This window comes from Phascolarctos cinereus, unplaced genomic scaffold (genome assembly GCF_003287225.1).
Source record: "Phascolarctos cinereus isolate Bilbo 61053 unplaced genomic scaffold, phaCin_HiC Scaffold_4;HRSCAF=312, whole genome shotgun sequence".
Taxonomy (NCBI): Eukaryota; Metazoa; Chordata; class Mammalia; order Diprotodontia; family Phascolarctidae; genus Phascolarctos; species Phascolarctos cinereus.
In genome coordinates this window covers 655,700,553-655,724,103 of record NW_027555847.1, presented here as the reverse complement: position 1 = coordinate 655,724,103, position 23,551 = coordinate 655,700,553, and the positions used below count along the sequence as shown (strand labels likewise).

Below are 23,551 nucleotides of genomic sequence, written 5' to 3'. Positions count from 1 at the left end.
GAAAGAAAATTATAGAGCAATTTTATTAACGAATATGGTTGCAAAAATCCTAAATAAAATACTAGCTAAAAGATTACAACAATATATGACACAGTTACACATTATGACCAAGTAGGATTTATACCAGGAATGCAGGGATAGTTCAAGGAAAACCAGTAATATAATTGATTATATTGATAATAAAAAAATTTTTGAATCATATGAGTATATCAATAGACGCAGAAAAAGCTTTTGATAAAGTACGATACTAAGTTCTATTAAAAACACTTGAAAGCATAGGTATAAGTGGATTTTTCCTAAATTGATGAAAATCTTTTATCTAAAACCAACAGCAAACATTATTTGTAATGGAGATAAGCTAGAAGCCTTCCCAGTAAGATCAGATGTGAAACAAGGATGCTCATCATCACCAATATAATTCAATATCGTATTGGAAATCCTAGCAAAAGTGATAAAGGAAGAAAAAGAAACAGAATCAGGATAGGGAATGAGGTGACAAAAATGTATCTTTTGGCATATGATATGATGACATACTTGGAAAATCCTGAAGACTCAGCTAAAAAGTTAGTTGAAACAATTAATAATTTGAGCAAAGTAGCAGGATATAAAGCCACGTAAATCCTTAGCATTCCTATATATCACAAACAAAACCCTGCAAAAAGAGATGGTAAGATATACTATAGACATTATAAAATACCCGAAAGTATACCTGTCAAAACAAACCCAGGAGCTACATTTAAAAAATTATAAAATAATTTTATAAAAATGGAATTAGATTTTAAAAATTGGAGAAATATTAATTGTTCATGGGTAGGCAAGGCCAATACAATAAGAATGACAATTTCACCTAAACTAATTTATACATTTAATGGCATCACAATTAAATTTTTAAAAATTATATTACTGTATGAGAAAAACTAATAACAAAATTCATTTGGAATAACAAAAAGTCAAGAATATCAAAGGAAACAATGGAAAAAACAGTGTAAAAGAAAGAGGTTTAGCAGTATCTGATTTTAAACTACATTACAAGGCAGTAATTATCTAAACTAACTGGTACTGGCTAAGAAATAGGAAGCTAGATCAATGGAACAGAGTAGACATAAAATTTACAGCAGCAAATACATATAGTAACCTTGTATGTGACAAGCATAAAGACTTAAGATTTTGGGATAAAAATTCATTATTTGGTAAAAAAAATCCTTAGGAAATCTGGAAAGCAGTACGGTAGAAATTGGACATGGACCAATATTTTAACCATTTGCCAAGATAAGGTCAAAATGGATACATGACCTTGGCATAAAGAGAGATATTACAAGAAAATTTGAAGAACACTGGACATATTATGTATCAGACTTACGGATAAGTGAACAATTTATGAATAAATAAGAGATAGACAGCATAGTGAAATGGAGAATGGATAATTTTCATTACATTAACTTAAAAAGGTTTTGTACAAATAAAACAAATGTAGTCAAGATCAGAATGAAAACAGAAAATTGGGGGGAAATTTATAGATAGTTTCTCAGATTAAGGTCTCATATCTCAAAATATAAAAAAAAAACTTTGTCAAATCTATAAGAATATGAGTCATTCCCCAATTGACAAATGGTCAAAGGATACAAACAGGCAGTTTTCAGATGAAGAAATCAAAACAGTTTATAGTCACATGAAAAAAAAAGCTCTAAATCATTATTGGTTAGAGAAATTTAAATGAAAACAACCTTGAGATATCATTGTATACCTATCAGATTGGCTAAAATGATTGAAAGGAAAAGCAACAAATACTGGAGGGGATGTGGAAAAATTGGAACATTAGTTAATTGTTGGTGAAATTGTGAACTGACCCAAACATTTTGGAGAGCAATCTGGAATTATGCTGAAAAAGTTATTCAACTGCCTATACCTTTTGACCCAGTGATACCACTACTAGGTATATTTCCAAATATGATTAGGAAAAAAGGAAAAGAATTTATATATTCTAAAATCTTTATAGCAGCTCTCTTTATGGTGACAAACAACAGGAAATTGCAGAAATGCCTGACACCTGGTGAATGGCTGAACAAGTTGTGGTATATGATCATGGTGGAATACTACTGTGTTATAAAAAATGATGAGCTTGTTGATTTTAGAAAAAAAAATATGGAAGGATTTGCATGAAATAGTGAAGAATGAAATGAGTAGAATGAAAAGAATGTTATATATAGTATCAGCAATCTTGTTTTAAGACCAACTTTGGTGACTAAATCATTTTGGCTATTATAAATACCCAAATTAACTACAAATGACATATGAAGGAAGATATTATCTGCATCCAGAGAAAGAACTGATAAATAGATGCATGTCTAGAATGATTTTACACATGTATACATATTTGTGTCTAATGGTAGCCATCTCTAGGGTGGGAGAGAGGGAGGGAAAAAAGGAAAAAAAAGAAATTTTCGTGATAACTTTATTATATGTTTTAAAGGAATTACAAGTTGTACACAATAGATTTGCAGTTTCATGTGCAATCATCTTTATTATACTTTGTTATGGAAATACTCATTTTATTCCATCAATTAAAAAGTAAAATTAATTAATTTAAAAAAAGAATCCTCCAGCCCTCAGAGCATGGCTGTAACCTTGACTTCTCTGCATCTTCACCTATGCCCCTGTCAATGTGTAATGGAACATTCCTGGTTGAAGAAGGAAGTAACTAAAGTGGAGAGAATTTGGGATCCCTGTGACTTGTAGGAAAACTTTTTATATGCTTCTAGCCACCATAAACCCACTGGTAGCTTCTATGTCTCATCTACAGAGACTAAAAGAAGAGAAGGTAGGAGCCCGTGAAGGGGAGGCCAGGAACAACATGGGAAGGGAGAAGAAAAGGACAAAGGTCTAGGTAGGATTTAGAGTTTAAGAGAGAGCCAAGGACCTCAGAAAGATACATCAGACTATGAGACTTCAATTCTACTTAATTATTTGTAGAACACCTTTGTGTCAAGCATTAGAAATACAAAGACAAAAATAAAACCATCCCTTCTCTCAAGCAACTCATATTTTGCAGAAAAAGACTTATAATCTGTCACTTTCCAGCTATCAGTGTTATTCATAAGTTGGTGCCAGAGAAAATCATAATACTTCAAATGTGGTCTAACCAGAGTGCTATACTATAAGCCTCTGACCAAAGGGATTTTGAGGAAGGGGAGAGGAGGAAGTAAGAGTAGGTGTAGCAGAGGCAGAGAAGCTGAACCTAGGAGGAAACAGGAAATTGGAAGTAGTGCCATGAGATTACTAGCACCATGCTCCAAGATGAGGGCTGTGTGGGCACATTTTTCTTGAAGACAGTGGGGATTGATACTATTTTGTTGATCTCCACTCCTAGTTCCCAAGGTGGTACTTTTTAATTTCCACTGTCCATTTTAGGGTCCCTGACTGCTCTTAATAGTTTCTCTCTCTCTTCCTTAGAAGTATGTTTACCTTTCTGTTTCCTTCTCTTCCAACTGTCTAACTATTGCCTTAATAATCTATATGGGTCATTGTTATATTCAATTGACAGGGGACAAATGTGCTATTCACAGAAGGAGCTGGGAGGTGAACCAAAATAGATAGCTATAGTATATTCCTTATAAGAACTAGCCTGGGAAAGCCATGGTCAGCAGCAACAGATACCACCTGAGATGGAGCCAATTGGCCACTCCCCTAGATCTTTGGAAAAGAAAAAGAAGAGACAAGAGTTGGTATAGGACTAAAGGAGCTTTTAATAATTGGAAGTCCTATACATACTGAAGCCATAAAATAGGACTAAGAGTTGAAAGGAGCCATAGGGGCAATCTATCCCGCCCTTTCATCTTACTAATGAGAAAACTGAGACCCTGACAAGCTAAGTGACTTCCTTGTCCAATGTCATAGAGGAAGTAAGTAGGAAATCCTGAATTTGATCTCAAGTCTATGGATTCCAAATCCATGCTGTTTTCAGAACTTCACACCCTGGCTCATGAAAGATTGAAGATGGAAACCTTGTATGAAGGGGCTTTCAGCTTCAGATGGAAGCTGTCTTCCCCCTGCATATGGAAGGTCTTTAGAAGCCAAAGAGAGATGGAAGCCCAAGGACATTCTGACAACATTCAATCTACAAAAGGCCATGTATGTGCTACACTTTCAGGTAGGACTTTTTAAAAGAGTTTGAAGTACTTCTTCTTATGGGAGGCTTTTAGCTCATCTGTTTGCAATTTGCTCTGAGTGTTACTCACAGACACAGCCACAAAATGAAGATTCAATGGTATAGTGGATAGAGTGCTAGACTTGCAGTCGGGAAGACCTGAGTTCAAACCATACCTTAGACACTTACCATTGGTGTACTACTCTGAAAGTCCCCTAACCTCTGACAGTAAAATGGGGATAATAATTGCACCTACTTCACAAGGTTGTTGTAAGAATCAAAATACGTACAATACAAAAAGTATTTTATAATCCTGTAACTCTTTAAAAAGCTAGGAGTTAACTATTATTATCTAGCCAAATGCATCTTACCATAAGGGTGGCCTATGGGACCCTAGGGCCACTCCATGAGCAATTGAATCACCTACAAGCAGCCACATGTGGGGTGAAGTTAGGGAGATAGAGGTTAAGATTGTGTGGATAAGAGTGGGGCTTTTTCCAGAGCCTATCTTCTGGTTTATTGATCAACCTGCTAGGGCACAGAACAGAGAAGCAGTCACTGGATGGAGAGCCAGGAACTAAATTCACTTCTTTGAGAGCAGTAAGATGAGGCAAGTTAGAACATGCTGTGATGATTTCTCTCCCCCTATGACTTTGAGGAGACTTGAAAGGGTTATTTTTCAAAGATCTCCCCCTCCTCTGTGAAAGCTAGAGAGAAAATGAAGTGGAGAAAGGTGTGGAGATTCAGAAATTCATCTTTTGCATGAGTGGATATGACAGACTGCTTTAAAATTTTTATTACATTTCATTTTTGGTTTTTATGAAGTGCTGGCATCTTAGCCTGTAGGCTGATTGGCTATGCTGAGAGGAGATGGGGTTCAAGCAGGTGGGAGCCATGTAACCAAAGAGAGTTAGGAGTTGTTACTAGAATATCCAAACCCTTTGACAGGAACTCCCAGGCATAGAAAACTCTTGTAAGGAAAAGCTGGGGACAAACTGGAACTGGTAAGTAGAAAGTCAATGTAGTAAGGTTTGAGTACCACCTGGTGTCTCACACAGATATAGCACCCTGAGCAACTGATCTGAACCCACCACCAAAGTTAAGAGATGAAACCTGGTCCCCATTGTACCCCAAAATGGATTCCATACATAAAGATGGTCTACTTCAGCTCTGCTTACCTTTCCATTATGCCTTCTGGAATTCCTTTTCCTTAATTAACAAACCTTTTTTCTTTTAGACCTCTTTCCTGCTTCATGTTCCATAATTAATTCACAAAATGACTATGATTATAGACGTCTTTCTTCTTCTATCTTCTGGCACTTACTGAAACCTGACCTTCCCTAGAGGACAATGCATTTTTTGGGTGTCCTTTTCAATACTTGTTATGCCTTTTCTCATATTATTCAACCTCACTTGTCCTTAAGAGGGAGATAGAATTTTACTCACTCCCATTGCCACTTCCAGATGCCATTTCTGCCGCTTAGAACACTCAATAACCCTCTCCTCCTTTGAGTCTCAGTCTGTCCAAATGCACAATCCAAGCAGTTGACAGTGACCTGCTGGTCAGATCATTCTCCCTCCTTTCTCAAGAAGTTCAGTATTTGGCTCACATTACTTGTGTCAGCTCCAACTCCTGTCATACTAGGGCATAGTATGTGTATGTTGATATTCCTTCAAATACTCTAGCCTCTCAATTTCTCAATTTCTCAATCTTCTCATCTCCCATGACTTAGTCCTTCATGCCAATTCAGCCATGCAAAGGCAAAGATTGGAATACCTTTGACTTTACCATCACTCGCAAATTTCCACATCCATGATCAAGAATTCTGATATTCCATGATCAAGTCATAACTATCATACCATCTCTCTCTATACCTCATTCCTTCTCACCCCAAAGATCTTTCTTCTCAACCTAATCTTGGTCCCTATCATGAGTTCCAGACCTTCCACCCCTTAGTACCTTCTCAAGCCATCACCCTTACCCTAGCTTCACTTGCTTCCCCTCCTAATCTTGATTACTGTAATGGGTTAAATAGTACACTGTCTTCTGCTCTTTAATCCTTTTCCCTTGTCTTATTGGTGATCATACTTTACCAAACTTCATCTCTACATTACTTCCGCTATCTACCTCTTCTGTTATTACTCATGTATTGATGAACAGGTCTGAAGGAAGTTATGAAAAATTATTGAATAAATCCACTACAAATTTTTGTTATTTGCAATGACCAACCATTATTCCAGATGACACATGGAGAAACATGCTACCCATCTATCGATGGAAGGATGATGGACTCGGGGGGGGCAGATTTAGACATTAATTTTTGCACAGAACCAATGCAGGAATCTGTTTTTCTTAACTATACTTTTTTGTTACTAGGGTTTTATTTTTTATTCTTTTTTTATTCTTTTTAATGATAGGAAGGGAAGTGAGGAGAGAAGATGGATATTGTTAATTGAAGAAATTGAAATATATTTTCCTAAAAACCAAATGTATGTTATAATAATGTTACATAATCTCATCTATGTCCTCCCCATAGCAACATAATATGTTTTTAAAAACTAAGTTCTAATTGTTTCTCCATCCCCCTTCCTGTTGTGGCTATTTCAAACCTTCATTTCTCTCAAGCTTCCCATATCACCTCTTATCATATCTGAAGACCTTGCCTCATATTTCCTGAGAAAATACAGATCATTCCACATTAACTCTCTCCTTCTTTTCCTCAACCTCTCTAATTTCTTGACATCTTCCTCCATACTCTCCTCCTTTTTTCAGCCCCTGATGAAGAGGTAGCCCTTCTCCATGCCAAGGCCAACCTCTCTATGTAAATCTTTAAACTCATTCTCTCCTATCCTCTCCGCAGATGGCCACCACAGTCATCTCTCTGTCTTGTATCTAATCAGTTGCCAAATCTTGCCAAGTTTACCTCCAAACACCTGTTTTGTTAATCTCCTTCTCTGCTCATTTGGCTAGTCAATGCAGGCCTTTGTCAACTTTTACTGGGATTATTACAATAGACTTCCAATTGGTCTCCTTACTTCATGGGTTTCCTCTCTCCAATTCATCCTTCACTCAGCTTCCAAAAGGATTTTGCTAAAGCACATATCTAACCATATCTGCCTTCTGCACATTAATAGTGGCTCCCTAGATGGCACAGTGGATAGAGTGCAGGTCCTGAAGTTATAAAGATTCATCTTCCTGAGTTCAAATCCAGTCTCAGACCAGCTGTGTGACACTGTGCAAGTCATTTAACCCTGTTTGCCTCAGTTCCTCATCTGTAAAATGAGCTAGAGAAGGAAATGGCAAACCACTCCAGTATCTGCATGAAGAAATCCCCAAAATAGGGTCACAAAGAGTTAGACATAACTGAAATGACTGGATGACAGCAACAATTCCATATAGGCTCAAATATAAACACCTTTGTTTGGAGTTTAAAATCCTTTACAACCTGGCTTCACCTTTAGAGCATTATTATACATGACTCCCCTTCAAACACTCCAAGGTCGAGTCATTTGCCTTCCTGCAGTTCTTCCCACTCTATGTTCCATCTCCATGCCTTTGCATTGGCTGTCACCCTTGCCTGCAATTCCATCCCTTCTAGATTCTACCTTTTAGAATCTACAGTTTCCTTCAAGTCTCAGCTCAGCTTCATGTTATCTTTCCAGATCATGTTGACCAGATGCTAAAATACCACCTCTCCAGAATTATCTTGTATTTTGTGTGTTTAGGTTTATGAGGCATGTAGAATGTAGCTCCTTGAGGGCAAAGACTTTTCTCTTTTTCTCTTTTTATCCTTAGTACCTAGAATAAGGCCTGACTTACAGTAGATACTTAATAAATACTTCCTGTTCATTGATTGATTGATTCTTGTATACTATGTTCCCGCCAAGCTGTACTAGTCTTTGCCCTTCCACTTCATCTGCCCTTTTCTCTTTCCTTGTTATTCTCCCAAGATGAGAATGGTCTCTATACCACCCCAATCTCTAAGTCCATTCTTCATTCAAGACTTATCTCAAGGGCCACCCCTTCTTGAAGTCTTTCTTGACACCTTCTCACAATCAGGTAAAAGTGATTTCTACCTCCTCAGATTTCTTACAGTATATGGCCTGGATCTCCCTTTGTACTTATCTCATATTTTGTATCCATGTCTCACTCCCACTTAGATAATCAGCTTCCTGAAGGCAAGTACAGAGTCTTACCTAAATACAAATTCTTTCTTCAGCCCAGACTATAAAGCAAAGTACATAGCAGACTGTTAAAAATGCTCACTGATTTAAAGGGGTTTTTTTTGGTTTTCAATTACTTTAAGGAGTAAAAGATGATCCTTATTCAGACTCCTACTTCTGCAACCCTACTCAGGGCAGGGATTGGGACTGAAAGAGAGGGAAGAAATAGTTGTTTGTATTTCAATATGGCAGGGCAGCTAGGTGGTGCAGTGGATAGAGTGCTGAACCTAAAGTCAGGAAGAGCTGAGTTCAAATCAGACCTCAGATACTTAATAGCTGCCTGACCCTGGGCACATCACTTAACCATGTTTTCCTTAGTTTCCTCACTTGTAAAATGACCTGGAGAAGGAAATGGCATACCACTCCAGTATCTTTGCCAAGAAAAGCCCAAATGAGGTCATGACTGTATGCCTGAACAACAACAACCATGGCCTGGCACATGATTGCACACATTAAGTTCTTCACGAGCATATGATGAATGAACGAGGAAAGAAGTCCATGAATGGGAAATATAGAGTAGGGAGGAAATTCGTGTGGTCATGTAACTACAAAGGTAGTTGGAAGGAGCAAAGTTCTAAGGGTGGACATTTGGAGATGAGTAACCTTGAAGGGCAATGAATGGACTGAGGGACAAAGAGTCCCCCAGAGCAAGTGACCAAGGACTGGGCAAAAGTCATGAAACCAGAACACAGGGTTCCAAAATCCTTATCCCCTTCCTGATCAGCCATCCCTGATGAGCTAGATAGGAAGCCCTTGCCCCTATTTCCCTTCATAATTACCTTGAAATAAGGTAGTAAGGGGCAAATAGGTGGTACAGTGGACAGAACACCAGCCTTGGAGTCAGGAGGACCTGAGTTCAAATCCAGCCTCAGATGCTTGACACTCACTAGCTGTGTGACCTTGGGCAAGTCACTTAACCCCATTACCTAGCCAAAAAACAAAACAAAACAAACAAAAGAAATAGGGGGGGCAGAGCCAAGATGGTAGAGTAAAGGCAGGGACTCGCCTAAGTTCTTCTCCAAAACCTTCCAAATACCTTTAAAAAATTACTCTAAACAAATTCTAGAGCAAAAAAAACCCATAAAAAAAGGGGAGTGAAATAAATTTTCAGCTCAAGACAACTTACAAGGTTGGCAGGAAAGGTCTGTTGCCCCAGGCTGAGAGAAGAGTGCAGTCCAGCACCGACTGGGCCCCAGTGAGCCCAGAGCAGGCTTTGGGGTAACTGAATTGCTGACAGCTGGGACGGTTTCAGACCTCTTGGCCCACAGACACCAGGAACAACTTAGAAGGTTAGCAGAAGTATCTGTTTCACCAGAATGGGAGTGGAGTACAATCTAGTGCCAGCACAGCCCAGCCCCAGCAGGCCAGGAGCAGGCCTTGATTGTGACTGAATCAGCAGTGGCAGTGGCAATGGCAGTAGCTGTGGCAGCGGCTGCTTCTGGGGTTCCCAGCCCACAGATGGTAAGGGGAGGTTGAGCAACTTGTCAGAAGGAGATAAGGGTCTCTTTGCTAGCACTGAGGCAGGACTCTGTTGATTTTCCCACACTTGGATCTGGGTCCCAGTCCTGGGTGGCAGTCCCAGGGCAAGGAGGAGCACTGGTATAGCAGAGCTGGAAGCAGCAGTGGCCCCTCACAGTTCCAGGGCAGAAACAAAGTGCTTGTGGTCATTTACAGACCAGAGCACAGTGCAGGAAAGTAGTAAACACCTCTCCTTAGATCATACCACCTTGGAACAGGTCTCCAGAAGTATTTCTGAAAACAGCTGCACAAAACCCCTGAAACTTGGGACAGTGCTCCCTCCACCCTAGAAGCAGAGCCCTATGTAAACAAACAGTTAAAAGTCAAGTAATAGGCTAGGAAAATAAGCAAATAATAGGAAAAAACTCTTACTGTAAAAAGTTATTATGGTGACAAGGAAGATGAAAACACATGTTCAGAAGACAACAAAGTCAAAATTTCTACATCCAAAGCCTTCAATAAAAATATGAATTGGTCTCAGGCCACGGAAAAGCACAAAAAGAATTTTGAAAATCAAGTAAGAGAGGTAGAGGAAAAATTGGGAAGAGAAATGAGAGTGATACAAAAAATCATGAAAAAAGAGTCAACAGCTTGGTGAAGGAGACACAAAAAAATATAAAGAAAATAACACCTTAAAAAAATACTAGGTCAAATGGAAAAAGATGTGCAGAAAGTCAATGAGGAGAAGAATGCCCTAAAAATCAGAATTGGCCAAATGGAAAAGAAGGTCCAAAAGCTCAGTGAAGAAAATAATTGCTTAAAAATTAGAATGGAACAAATGAAAGCTAATGACTTTATGAGAAAACAAGAAGCAATAAAACAAAGCCAAAATAATGGGGGGGGGGAAGAAGACAGTATGAAATATCTCATTGGAAAAACAACTAATCTGGAAAATAGATCCAGGAGAGAGAATTTAAAAATTATTGGAATACCTGAAAGCCATGATAAAAAAAAAAAGAACCTAGACAAGATCTTTCAAGAAATTATCAGGGAAAACTGCCCTGATATTCTAGAACTAGAGGGTAAAATAGAAATTGAAAGAATCCACCAATCACCTCCTGAATGAGATCCCAAAATGAAAACTCTCAGGAATATTATAGCCAAATTCCAGAGTTCCCAGGTCAAGGAGAAAATATTGCAAGCAGCCAGAAAGAAACAGTTCAAGTATTGTGGAGCCATAGTCAGGATAGCATAAGATTTAGCAGCTTCTACATTAAAGGACCAGAGGGCTTGGAATATGATATTCTGGAGGGCAAAGGAGCTAGGATTACAACCAAGAATCACCTACCCAACAAAACTGAGTATAATTCTTCAGTGGAAAAAATGGGCATTCAATGAGACAGAGGATTTTCAAGCATTCTTGATGAAAAGACCAGAGCTGAATAGAAAATTTGATGTTCAACTACAAGACTGAAGAGAAGCATAAAAAGGTGAACAGAAAAGGGCAAATCATAAGGGACTTAATAAGGTTAAATTGTTTATATTCCTACATGGGAAGATATTTGTAATTCATAAGACCTTTCTCATTATGAAGGTAGTTTGAAGGAGTATATAGAGACAGAGGGTGCAGGTGTGAGTTGAATATGAAGGGATGATATCTAAAAAATAAAATTAAGGTATGAGGGAGGAATGTCCTGGGAGAAATAGAAAGGGAGAGGTAGAATGGGGTAAATTATCTCACATAAAAGAGGAAAGAAAAAACTTTTACAATGGAGAGGAAGAGAGGGGAGATGAGGGAGAGTGAGCAAACTTTACTCTCATCAGAATTGGCTCAAAGAGGGAATAAGATACATACTCAATGGGGTACAGAAATCTGTCTTGCTGTACAGGAAATTAGAAGAGGAAGGGGATAAAATAAAGGGGATGGTCATAGGAGGGAAGGCACATTGGGTGAAGGGGTAGTCAAGAGCAAAAACACTTTTGAGGAGGGACAGGGTGAAAGGAGAGAAAGAATAGAATAAATGGGGGAATAGAATGAAGTGAAATACAGTTAGCAATAGTAACTGTGAAAAAAATTGTGAAGCAAGTTTCTCTGACAAAGGCCTCATTTCTCAAACATCTAGAGAACTGAGTCAAATTCATAACTTTTCAGATGAAGTAATTAAAGTTATCCATAGCCATATGAAAAAATATTCTAACTCACTATTGATTGGAGAAATGCAAATTAAAACAATTCTGAGGTACTACCTCATACCTATTAGATTGGCTAATAGGAAAGAAAAGGTAAATGACAAATGTTGAAGGGGATGTGGGAAAAATGAGACATGTTGGTGGAGTTGTGAACTGATTCAACCATTCTATAGAGCAATTTGGAACTATGCCCAAAGAACTATAAAACCATGCATACCCTTTGACCTAGCAATACCACTACTAGGTGCATATCCCAAAAGAGAGGGAAAAAGAAACCAAAAAGGGAAAGGACTTATATGTAGAAAAATATTTATAGCAGTTCTTTTCTGGAGACAAAGAATTAGAAATTGAGGGGATGTCCATCAATTGAAGAATGGCTGAAAAAATTGTGGTATGTAATTATAATGGAATACCATTGTACTATAAGCAATGATGATCAGGATGCTCTCAGAAAACCTGGAAAGACTTGCATGGGTTGATGAAAAGTGAAATGCACTGGGTATAAAGTAACAGCAATATTGTAAGATGATCAGCTGTGAATGATCTAGCTATTTTCACAATACAACAATCCAAGACAATTCTGAAGGACTTAGGATAAAAAATGCTATCCATCTCCAGAGAAAGAACCGATAGTGCCTGAATACAGATTAAAGCATACTTTTTAATAAATAAGCAAACAAATAAACAAATACATAATTACCTTGAAATAGAAGCATCAACACCAAAAAAATCGAAAATAGCAGGACCCAAAAGACAACAAGACATACAAATAATTTCGGTAGCATAGTAAGTGACTCAGGTTCTTCACCTAAAACAGAATTACATATAAATATCAGAACCAGGGCCGTCACAAGAACCCTTACTACATCTTTCCTCCCCATCTCCAACTCCCATGTCCCCACTGAGTGCAAAGCCATAGATGTGGCCAAATTCTCAGCACCCATAGTTGTGGCTGCTCCCTGTCCCAACCTGGGCACCCTATACCAGACATATCTCTCCCTTCCACCAATACCATTATCATGTCCATAGCCCCTTTCTTTATCCCCAGCTCAGGCCACATCACTTGTTGTTAGCCCCACTCCCCATTTATGAAATAAAACCTTAAGCTGTATTGATGAGGATACCATGGAGTACAAGTAGAATAGGGGGCCAATTCTGTGTACTTTTTAATAGGTTTATACTGAGAGGATATTACAGATACAAGGGAATTCAGAGGTCCATATTGTTCAACATACATTTGAATCAGAATCTCCTCTAAGACTTCCTACAAGTGGTCAGCCAATCTTTTCTTAAAGACTCACAGGAAGGGGTAGCTCACTACATCTCACAGGGCCCCTTTCACTTTGGTATTGCTCTAATGGTTAGGAAGTTTTTCCATACATCAAGCCTAAATTTGTCCTTTTGCAACTGGTGTTCCAGAAGAAGAAAGAGTTACTGTGGGCCTCTAGGTGGGATAGGGAATTGGGGCTGTTTTTCACTCAGAGCTGGCTTGAAACTGAGAAAACCTGGCCATGCTACTGCTTCTGTCTCTGTAGTATGCTTTCCTTTTCTCTTTCAGGTGAAAGAGTCTTGGAGATGGGTACAATCTTGTGAACTTCAAAAGACACCATCAGGATGTCTGGGGGCTACAGACCTTGCAAAGATTTACCAGAAGTTATACAAAAAAAAAAAATCCCAAAGAACCTAAATGGCCCAGGCCAGTTGTAGGACAGATGCAGACTCATCCATCCATAGGCTGTGCCATATTTGGAAGTCAATCTGGTGGGAACAATGCTACGTAGAAATTGTTTTAAGTTTGATTCTACTCCTCCTAGGGACTGAGGTGGGATAGGGAAGATATTACTCCAGGTGTTGGGAGGAAATATTTGTAATTATGTTCATGAAATATTTTAGTGAACATCATTTTCAAAAAAGCTAATTGATATTAATTGCTTAAATGGAACTGGGGCACTAATCGCTAGTAATTAACAGTAGTGAGAGCATAATGGGATGAGGAGTCAAGCTGAAAACCTTAGGAAAAGATGCTTTCATTGTTCCCAATGGTACCCTAAAATCCTGAAAAGAGATGAAATCAGTCTCACTCTAGAGGACTAAGATGAGAGAATAGCTACATACAAAATAGTCATACTTATCATGAGATCATAGATTTAGACCTAGAAGAGACCTTATGCTATCAAAGCTATCAAGTCCAAACTTCCAATTCAACAGATGAGGAAACTGAGGCACAGGAGGCAAAAATAATTTGCCCAGGAATATGCAGCCAGTAAGTGCTTGAGGTAGGACTTGAAACCATGTTTTTCTGATACTGGATACAGTTCCCTAGCCACTGTACGCTGAAGGTTGGTCTTTTATTAAGAATAAACAAGAACAAGAAGGGACCTTAGAGACCAATTGGTTCAACTCTCTCCCTTTACAGATGAGGGACTGAGGCCTGTGGAAGTGAAATGACCAGTCTAAGACCACTCATGTAGTAAATAAGAGAGCCAGGACTTGAATCCAAGTCCTTTGACACCAAATCCAGTACCACATTGCCTCCTAAAATTAAAGATGTCCTCATGGGATTTGGATTCAAGCCAAGGGTGACTCAGTCACAACACAAAATGCAGTGTCGAAATAGGCTTGATTTTCCTCATTGTGCTTCTTCTCCTTGCCTGGAACTCACCTTACCTTAGGGACGTCCCAGGCCCACAGGTCCGTGGGACCAGAATTTATAGATTCTGTCTACATTTCTCCAGGCCCAAAGTGTTCCTTGGCCAGATTAGAGAAGTACTATTCTTCATTATCCCCGTATCCACCCATCTGGTAGTTTTGTTCCAGTCTGTCTATTTGTGCTTGACTGCTATGGCCTTGAGAAGTAGAGGCCTAGATATAGAATATGTGTGTGGAGGAAGGAGAGAAAGGAGAAGAACTAAAATGGTGTTCCCCTTTAAACAATCCCCCATTCTCAATTCCTTCCCTTTGTAGCTTTCTTTTTTTTCTCCCATTTTCCTTCTCCTCTCCCTTCTTTTCAGCAAACCCTCCTAAAGAGACCATCTGGAATTTCTCTGTTTGTGTGCTCCCCAAATCTTAGCAATGCCTATCATGCTCCTTCTGTTCCATGCCCCAAGGCTGTAGAGCCTGAGGTCTTTGGAATGGAATGAATATGGAGATTCCCAAAGAAAATCTAGCAGATAATCCAAGGGAATCTAGAAGAGGATGACCAGGACTGTGAACAGCTTTGAGCTTGTGCCATAAAACAAAACTGGTAGAGTTTAGCATTCTCATTCTTCCAGTTTGGCGGTTGTCATAGCCTGGAGAAAAGAAGACTTAGCCAGAGCATGATCATTGTTTGCAGGTTTGAAGAACCATTCTTTAGAAAATGAATTATACTTCTTCTGATTGTCCCTCTGGGACAGAACTAGTAGCAGTGGGTGAAAGCTGCAGAGAGGATGATTTAAATATGATGTAAGCAAAAACTTCTTAATGATGAAATTTATCCAGAAGTAGAAAGGGCTGCCTCCCCCAGGGAAGTAGCGTGACTTCTCATTAGAAATCTTTAAGTAAAGGCTGGAAGCTCTATTAAATTCAACAAGCATTCACTGATTATCTTCCATGTGCAAGGCACCAAGTGAGGGGCCAAGAATACAGGCCAAATGAAAATAGGTACCTCCTAGGCATGTAGAGAGACATTTCTCATTCAGAGAAGTATTAGAGTAGATAGCCTGTGAAGTCCCTTTCAACTGGAACATTCTGTGATTCCAGGAATCACAGAGTTAGGAAGCAAGCCCTTCCCCATCCCCATATATGCCCACAAACATGCCAAATCCAGGGCCCAGCTCTTTACCTGAGACTTTCAGCTCCATGTCAGCTTGCTCTTGGTGAAAACCATCTGCAATGAGACATATATACTTTCCTGCATCCAAGAATCTCACATCCAGTATCTTCAGGGGTGACATTCCCACTTGTGATAGCATCTCTCACCAGCTCCGTCCTCCCTTGGTAATCAGGGTCCTGGTCTCCAAACTGATCCTTTTCATCTCGATAGAGATGTACCATCCGAGTGGATTGCAACCAGAGCACCTCCATGTGCTGAGCACTCTGAGGTGGGGACAGGTAACATGGTAACTCTGCCTCTCCCCCAAGTGAGGCCTTGATGGGTCCTGCAGGTCCAATCACTGAGAACTGCCCTGTTCAATCAGGCGAAAAAAGGACATAAGCAATCAAAAATGAGAACACCCGAGGGTAGACGGGGTCAGATTTCAGTATGAAAAAAAGGAACAAAAGAAAGGAACTTTGAAGTAAGATGGGGAGGGAGGAAACACAGTGGAAGATTTCAGAGAGAGAGAGAAGTAAAGAGGTAGGGGATAGATTATGAGGATAAGGAAAAAGCCCTAGCAGGGAGAGAATAAGGAAGTTAAGAAAATCCCAAGAAAAGACTAGAATATCAGGTGTATGACTTGGGAGAACTTGAGGAGTAGGGCAGGACAGAATCTCTATAGGCTCAACCATCAGCCTTCAGAGCTCTTGTTCCAGGCCAGAAGAAGCCAAATAAACAGAAGCAAACACTTACCTAAGGCCATTTTGGGCATCATGAGGAGGAGGAAGAAGGCAATGGGAGAATTGAAGAGACAGGATCCTAAAGGACAGAGAATCTCCATCACACCTGGGAGGGAATACAAGGAAGGAGGAAGAGGGATTAGTGACTGTGGTAGGGAAATAAGCATGGGAGGACAAATAATGGGGAAGTGGGATACTGTCTGTGAGAGGGACACAAGGGCCCAGTGACTTTCTGTGACATAGGAACACATGTAGATGACAAGGATATAGGAGAACTATGACTGTGATAAGAATATGGGCATTGGCTGTAACAAGGACACAGAGCAGCAGGAGCTATGACAAGGACATGAAGGAGGTTCAATATAACAAAGATACCATACCGTTATTGTGACATGGAGAGTGGTGGTGGTATCTATGAAAGAGATGGAAGTGATCATGTGAGTGGGGAGTGGTGATCACTCACCTTGAAATGACACCAGATCTCCTTATGGAGGGAGGAGCCTGAGGACTCCTTAAGGATACCCCTTTACTCCAACTTACATTCATTCTTCTGTCCCGTGCATAAAGAGGTCCATTCATGCCAAGGAACATTTTGGGTAGATAGAAACCCAAAATAGTGGAGGTATTTAGTGAAAAAAAATTGAGAGGGGAATTGTTCAGTATGAGGCTCCCCTTGTTAACTAGGTATGGGAGGAGGCTCCTGAGTCCCAGGTCCCCCTTTAGGAGGAAGACAGGATGCTATAGTGCTACTTCTTCCTCCTGACTGCTCCACACAGGACCAAGGAGGAAAATGTGACATTGGGAGTAAAGGAAAGAGTCTTCTTATGAACTCACCCCAAACTCAGGCCACCTACTTACTCATTCCAGAACTGGCCTGAGCTCTATCCTCTACTCCTGGGATTCTAACAGTATCCCCCACTCCCTCTCTTTGCTGTGCACTTGGGGAAAAGTGACTCATGACTCGTTGAGAGATCTATGAGCCCTGTAATCCTTGACTATGTATCCTGTGGCTTGATTTCTGATTGGAGGAAGAAATAAGAAATAGGCAAAGGAAAAGGAGAGCAAGGTGAGAAAAAAGAAGGCACGGATTTGAATGATGAATAAGAGACCACTGAAGTCGCAGGTATGAGGGGAGGGGAGCAGATATACCAGTACATTGTTCAATTGCCCTAATACACTGCCAAGAGTAGACATACTGAGTGAAATCATTCTTTCTCTGGTTAACCTTAGATTTTGTTGTGCTCCTGGGCAGCAGAACCCCCAATTATTGCGTATTTTATCACCTAAATTAATCGCATGGCTTTCTCAATTACTCTTTTATAACTTGATTTGAAAAAATGTTTCCTTCTATCTGTCAATGTCTTGTGTAAATAGTATAAGAAAAGAAAACATTGATTTTGTATTCTATATTTGATTTCACTCAGTTCTGAAACTGCCTAACTCACAGTTCTGTCTCTGTACTTTGTTCAGAAATTCAACTGGTCTGTAATGAGTCAAGTTTACAAATCCAGTTCTCCTGCTAATTGCTGTTCTTTTCTCACCTCAAGGAAATCTGCTATCTTTGAGCAATATGGAAGGACACCAAGTAGTCTGGTCCAGTGTCTATATACCACCAAGCTATCCTTCAAGGATATTGGTACATTATCTCTGACCTTGTAGGTGTACTCAAACAACGAACATTTCTTAGTCACAGAAGGGAAGGAAGGGGTTGTTGCCAACTCCTCACTCCTACTTTTCAACCAATTATATTGTTCCCCATGCCTCAGGCATGTAACCAATCATGCTGTCTTCAACTCCATCATGTTATCAACTCTATAGCAAATTATTTTATTTCCTCATCTACCCTGTTCTGTTCTTTGTTCTATGCTTATAAAAAGGAGATGTGTCTTTATCTAGGGGTCTTTGGGCTAACTGAGGCAGTCATTAGACACACTGTATTGGCAGGTTTGCACCCTATTCATAAACTATGTGCCTCAGTTTGCCTTCATTGAATTTTACTCATAATAAGTGCATGGTAGGAGGCAAAGCTAAGCTGGCTGAGATTAACCTCTTACTCTGCAGATCTAGATAGGAACTATTTCCCCACCTCACCCCCAGCAACCAGAGAAAGTATTTTTTATACTGAACCCCAAAAGAATCATGTCCTTATAATTGAGATATCTGACTGTAATAGCTAGATATAACTCCAAGCCCAATACTTCTCTTAAAGATAGTCATGAATAAGCACACATCGACTGCACTCCTTTTACTATCCACAAAGGTAGAGCTCCAGTCTCCTAGGAGTTGTGAGGTGGGACATCTCTATATCTATTGATATATCCCTGGCCTAAACCAAAGGCAGTAGCCAAATGACCTTTATTGCATGTTCTACTTTGTTATTCATAAAAGCTCATCCACAGTAATAGTTTCACACTGTGGTTGTTTATTTTATTAAAATTTTTTTAAAATATGTTTTAGAGCATTTACAATTTAGTGGTGATTCTGAAGTTCCACTACTAATGAATATTTATACAAAAATTTTTAAATAAAATACTAGCAAGATTATAGCATTATGTCATCAAGATCATACACTATGACCGAGTGGGATATACACTAAGAATGCAAGGCTGGGTCAAAATTAAGAAAATATAAACATAATTGACCATATCAATAAGAAAAGCAACAAAAATCATACAATTGTATCAATGGGTGCAGAACAAGCTTTTGATAAAACACAGCACCCGTTCCTATTAGAGACACTAGAAGGGCACAGGAATAAATAGAGCTTTTCTTAAAATGGTAAGCACTATCTATCTAAAAATAAGAATAAACATTATCTATAATGGGGATAAACTAGAAGCCTTTCCATAAGATCAGGGATTAAGCAAGGACGTCCATTCTCCCAATTACTATTCAATATTGTATTAGAAACAATAGCTACAGCGGTAAGATTAGAAAAAGAAATCAAAAGTATAAGAACAGACAATGAGGAAACAAAAGTATCACTTTTTGCAGATGATATGATGGTTTACTTAGAGAACCCTAGAAAGTCAACTAAAAATCCATGTGAAACAATGAACAACTTTAGCAAAGTTGCAAGATACAAAATAAATGCATACAAATCATCAGAGTTTCTATATATTACTAACAAAACCCAGCAGGAAGACATAGCTTGGTTAATTTATTACATTTCCATAAAATAGAAGAAATATGAAAATAATATTAAGAATAAACAGTTTATCTCTGAAATATTCTTTGGAAACCAATTCCAAGATTCAGGGTACTAAATTATATCTTTGCCCCAAAACATCAAAATTAGAAGAAAAAATAACTGAAAAAAATTGAGAGAAAATTGCATTTAATTAATGGAGTCAACAACAACAAAAATCCATTGTTGCAAATAGGAAGTTTTTTTTTTAAAAAGTAAAAGCTTCCAGGTACCACTTTCAAACCTAAGATGAAACATTTTCCTGCAAGGCAAGTGAATACCAATAAATCCTAAAATTGACCACTGTTGCATAGTGTTCAACAAACACAAAGATCATAGTTTCTAGGAAGAAGACTCATTCGACAAAATCTTCAGGGGAAATTGGATAGCAGTTCAGCAAAAATTATGGTTAGACCAAAAACTCATACACAAGGTAAATAAACTCCCAATGGATTCATGATCTAGATATAAAGGTAGCATCATTTTTTTAAAAAATAGAGGACCAAAGAAGAAATTACCTTTTGGATTTCAGGATTGGGGAATGGTTCATCACTAAGTGATAGAGAGGATTTCTTGATATGAAATTGAGAATTTTGGTTATGTAAAATTAAAACATTTTTATCTAAATCTAATATAAAGTTGGAAGGGAAACAGATGAATGGGAAAAAAGCAACAATAAGTTATTCTGATAATGATCTCATATTAAAGATATATTAGAGAACTGACTCAAATTTATTAGACTAAAGAGCCATTCTCCAATAGAAAAATGGTCAAAAGATAGGAAGAAGCAATTGTCACCCCTCTCAAGATTTCACTCCTGACTCTCCAAACATTCTCTACCATGCCACAGCAGCCTTTTTCACTTGGGAAGTTCATTCTACCTCTGTGGCCTCTTCATTTTAGAAGTTCACTCTACCCCCAACCTACTCACACTGGAGGTTCCCTCTACCCCTCTGGCCCCTTCCTATGATGTAGTGGTTTCTCCTAGGAACTCCATATTAAGAAAAGTATGGTCAGCCATGTATGTCTTAATTCTTCTCCTGGATGTACCTTCAAAAGAGTTTTAGAACTCTAATCAAATGCAATGATAAATCACAATTCCAAAATAATGAAAATTAAGTGATTATTAGGTGGACTAAGAATTGACTAAATGGCTAGACACAAAGAATAGTTATTAGTGGCTTCAGGTCAACTTTCAAGGTCTCAAGTGGGCTGGCTCAGGGATCTGTGTTGCAAAACCTCAACATTTTGAGCTGATGACTTGAATAAATGCCTAGAAGGCAACAAAGTAGATGCCCACCAATCAGTACACAAATATAATGAAATGCTATGTTGCTGTGAGAAATGAGAAATAGTTGAATACAGTGAATCTCAGAGGAAGAAAGAGGCCATAGACAAGCACCAAAGGAAGGAGTGGGTGTCCTGAGAAACTGACTTGTCAGTGAAGTTTAAGATCCAATGTTTCCTTCACACACACAAAAAGATTAAATTCAATTCTACATTCACTTTACTGTTGGAAAAGATACCAAATTTAGACTTGTCTGCATCTCTGGCTTTTTCCAGGTCTAGTGAAGGGTTATGATGTGTACAATAATATGGAACAAAACATAAGAGGGACAGGAAGGACATCTGAGAGGTAGGAAATAGCAAAAGCAAAAGCACCCCCTGGGAGAACAGAAGGCATACATGGTTCAGAGATAGAGAGTTGGCCAGTTTGGTTAGAGGGTAGAATATGGAGAGGAATAAGAAGATGTCAGGCTTTAAAGGGACTTGATTATGGAGGATAATTTAATGCCAGGCAAAGGACTTGAAATGTGGATTCCTAGGCTATAAGGATACTCTAGGGCATAAAAGGTCTCTAGTTTGGTGGGTCTGGGGAATATTCCACAGATAGCTGAGGGCAGTATCGTGGAGATACGTGCTATCATAGTAAGACATCTTAAAATTCAGGATCAAATTCCCAGACTCTGAGAAGGCATACTTACCTCCTTATCTGTGCTAAGTTTTTTTTTTGTTTTTTGTTTTTTGTTTTTTTTTTAGCTAAAGCTACACTGGGTGCCTGTGGTTGGTGATCTGTGTATGGAGTCTCTTTACTGAGGATCTTACTCTACAAGATGATGCCTCCTGGATGCCTCCTGGGTTGGGAGTCAGTTGTGGTGTGCAAATCAACCCCCTTGTCTGCAGTTCCACTACTATCTCCTCTGCCCAATACCTACAATTCTCCCCTTTCCCCAAAGCAGGGCATGGACAGATACTTTTGTTCTCAGAAACTAAAAAAGTCCCCTGCAACTGAGCCTAGGCCTTTACAATTCCCATTAACACTTTTTAAACCTGCTCCAAACCTTCCTTTGGTATCTGCAGGATGTGACCCAGAATATCCCTCATGTCCTCCTCCCTGAGTCTATATCCTGTGACTGCTTTTTTCAGATCTTTACAGGTGCCTGTTCTAGGCATCCCTCATTTCCTTCCCCTTTTTTCAAACCTGCCCCTCACTCCCCTGTCCTTCAAACATATTTCTCTCTGTCTCTGTCTCTCTTTGTCTTTCTTTGTCTCTCTCTGTCTCTCCTCTTCTCTTCCTCTTTCCCCCCTTTCCCTCCCTCATCCCTCCTTCCCTCCTTCTCTTTCTCTCCCTTCTTCCCTACCCCGCACCCTGCATTTGGATGTAGGTCTTACCTCTACTTCAGTTCCAATTACCTTTCCTCTCATTCCTGGGTGTGAGGCTGAATTTCCCTTTCTGTTACAAGGGCAAGGCACTTCTCCTTGGGTATCTGGATGATAGGAAGCTATGTGTGAGACTGACTCTTCCCTTGCTCCAAGCTACCTATTTTCCCCTCCTCAGTGGCCTTGGAGTACTTCCCACATATTTCTGTGGTCTCTCCCTGGCTTTCTTTCACGTGGATCTGGGTATAATGCAGACCCTCCCTTTCAGTATATCTTTGTTGGAATCCTGGACAATAACGAGAGGGACAGGTTATGAGTGACAAATTTTCTCTCCCAGCCTTTGCTGCCTTCCCACACTGCCTTCATGCCCACACCTTTCACACCCCAAGCCTGGAAGTTCCAGTTGCTCCTCTTTTCTTGGAATAAATCTCTCAACACCTTACTCATCTCCCAACCTCCTGTCATCCTCCTCCTCCTCTTCCTCCTGGGAAATCCTTGATGACCACATCCAACATCGCAGATACGGTTCAATATAAGGAAGATAATGGCGACACTCTCACAGTAGCTGCAAGTGGGACTTCCATTAGTTTCCTTCTCATTGTTTTCCATGGCCACTTAGAAAGAAAAAAAAAACTCTTAGTGAGTTGGGAGCGACTGAGATAGTAAGTGGATAAGCAGAATGAAATTCTTGTCCAAAGATAGGAGTAGTTCCACCAGTATAAGGGTGAATAAATGAGGATGAATACCAGGGAGTAACAACCCAGCCCAAATGAATTGTCTCCACTTGGACAACACCACTGTTATACTTTGCACTCCCTACAAGGTCCATATGCCTTCTTTTCAGTCATAAAAATTTCTTTTGCATGACATCTTTTACATCACTTTTACACAATTCCTCATTTTTAATACGCTGCTCACATCCCTACCTATCCTTCATGTGATTCTTCATTAACATTTGGGTAATGCTCAACTTCAGTGCTTCAGAGACTTATTCCATGACTTCTAGTCAAATATCACCAAAGAATACTACTGTTTAAAAAGAAAATTGGGCCTTGATTTAGGGGAACAGCTTGGAGTCACTGGAATGTAAGCTCCTTGATAACACAGACTGTTTCCTTTTTTTTTTCTTTATGTATCTAGCACCAAGCACA

At 39.2% G+C, this 23,551-nt stretch overlaps 1 protein-coding gene across 1 annotated transcript in view; it reads right to left on the bottom strand.

Annotated features, from left to right (window-relative positions):
• The window catches only part of LOC110214275 (butyrophilin-like protein 2), a 45,444-nt gene that overhangs the window by 18,562 nt on the left and 3,331 nt on the right, over positions 1-23,551 (bottom strand). The window contains 6 exon segments of the mRNA XM_078151806.1: positions 12,717-12,824; positions 15,840-15,942; positions 15,944-16,182; positions 16,566-16,658; positions 17,016-17,039; positions 17,042-17,076. Of these exon segments, the coding sequence (XP_078007932.1) occupies positions 12,717-12,824; positions 15,840-15,942; positions 15,944-16,182; positions 16,566-16,658; positions 17,016-17,039; positions 17,042-17,076 (602 nt within the window).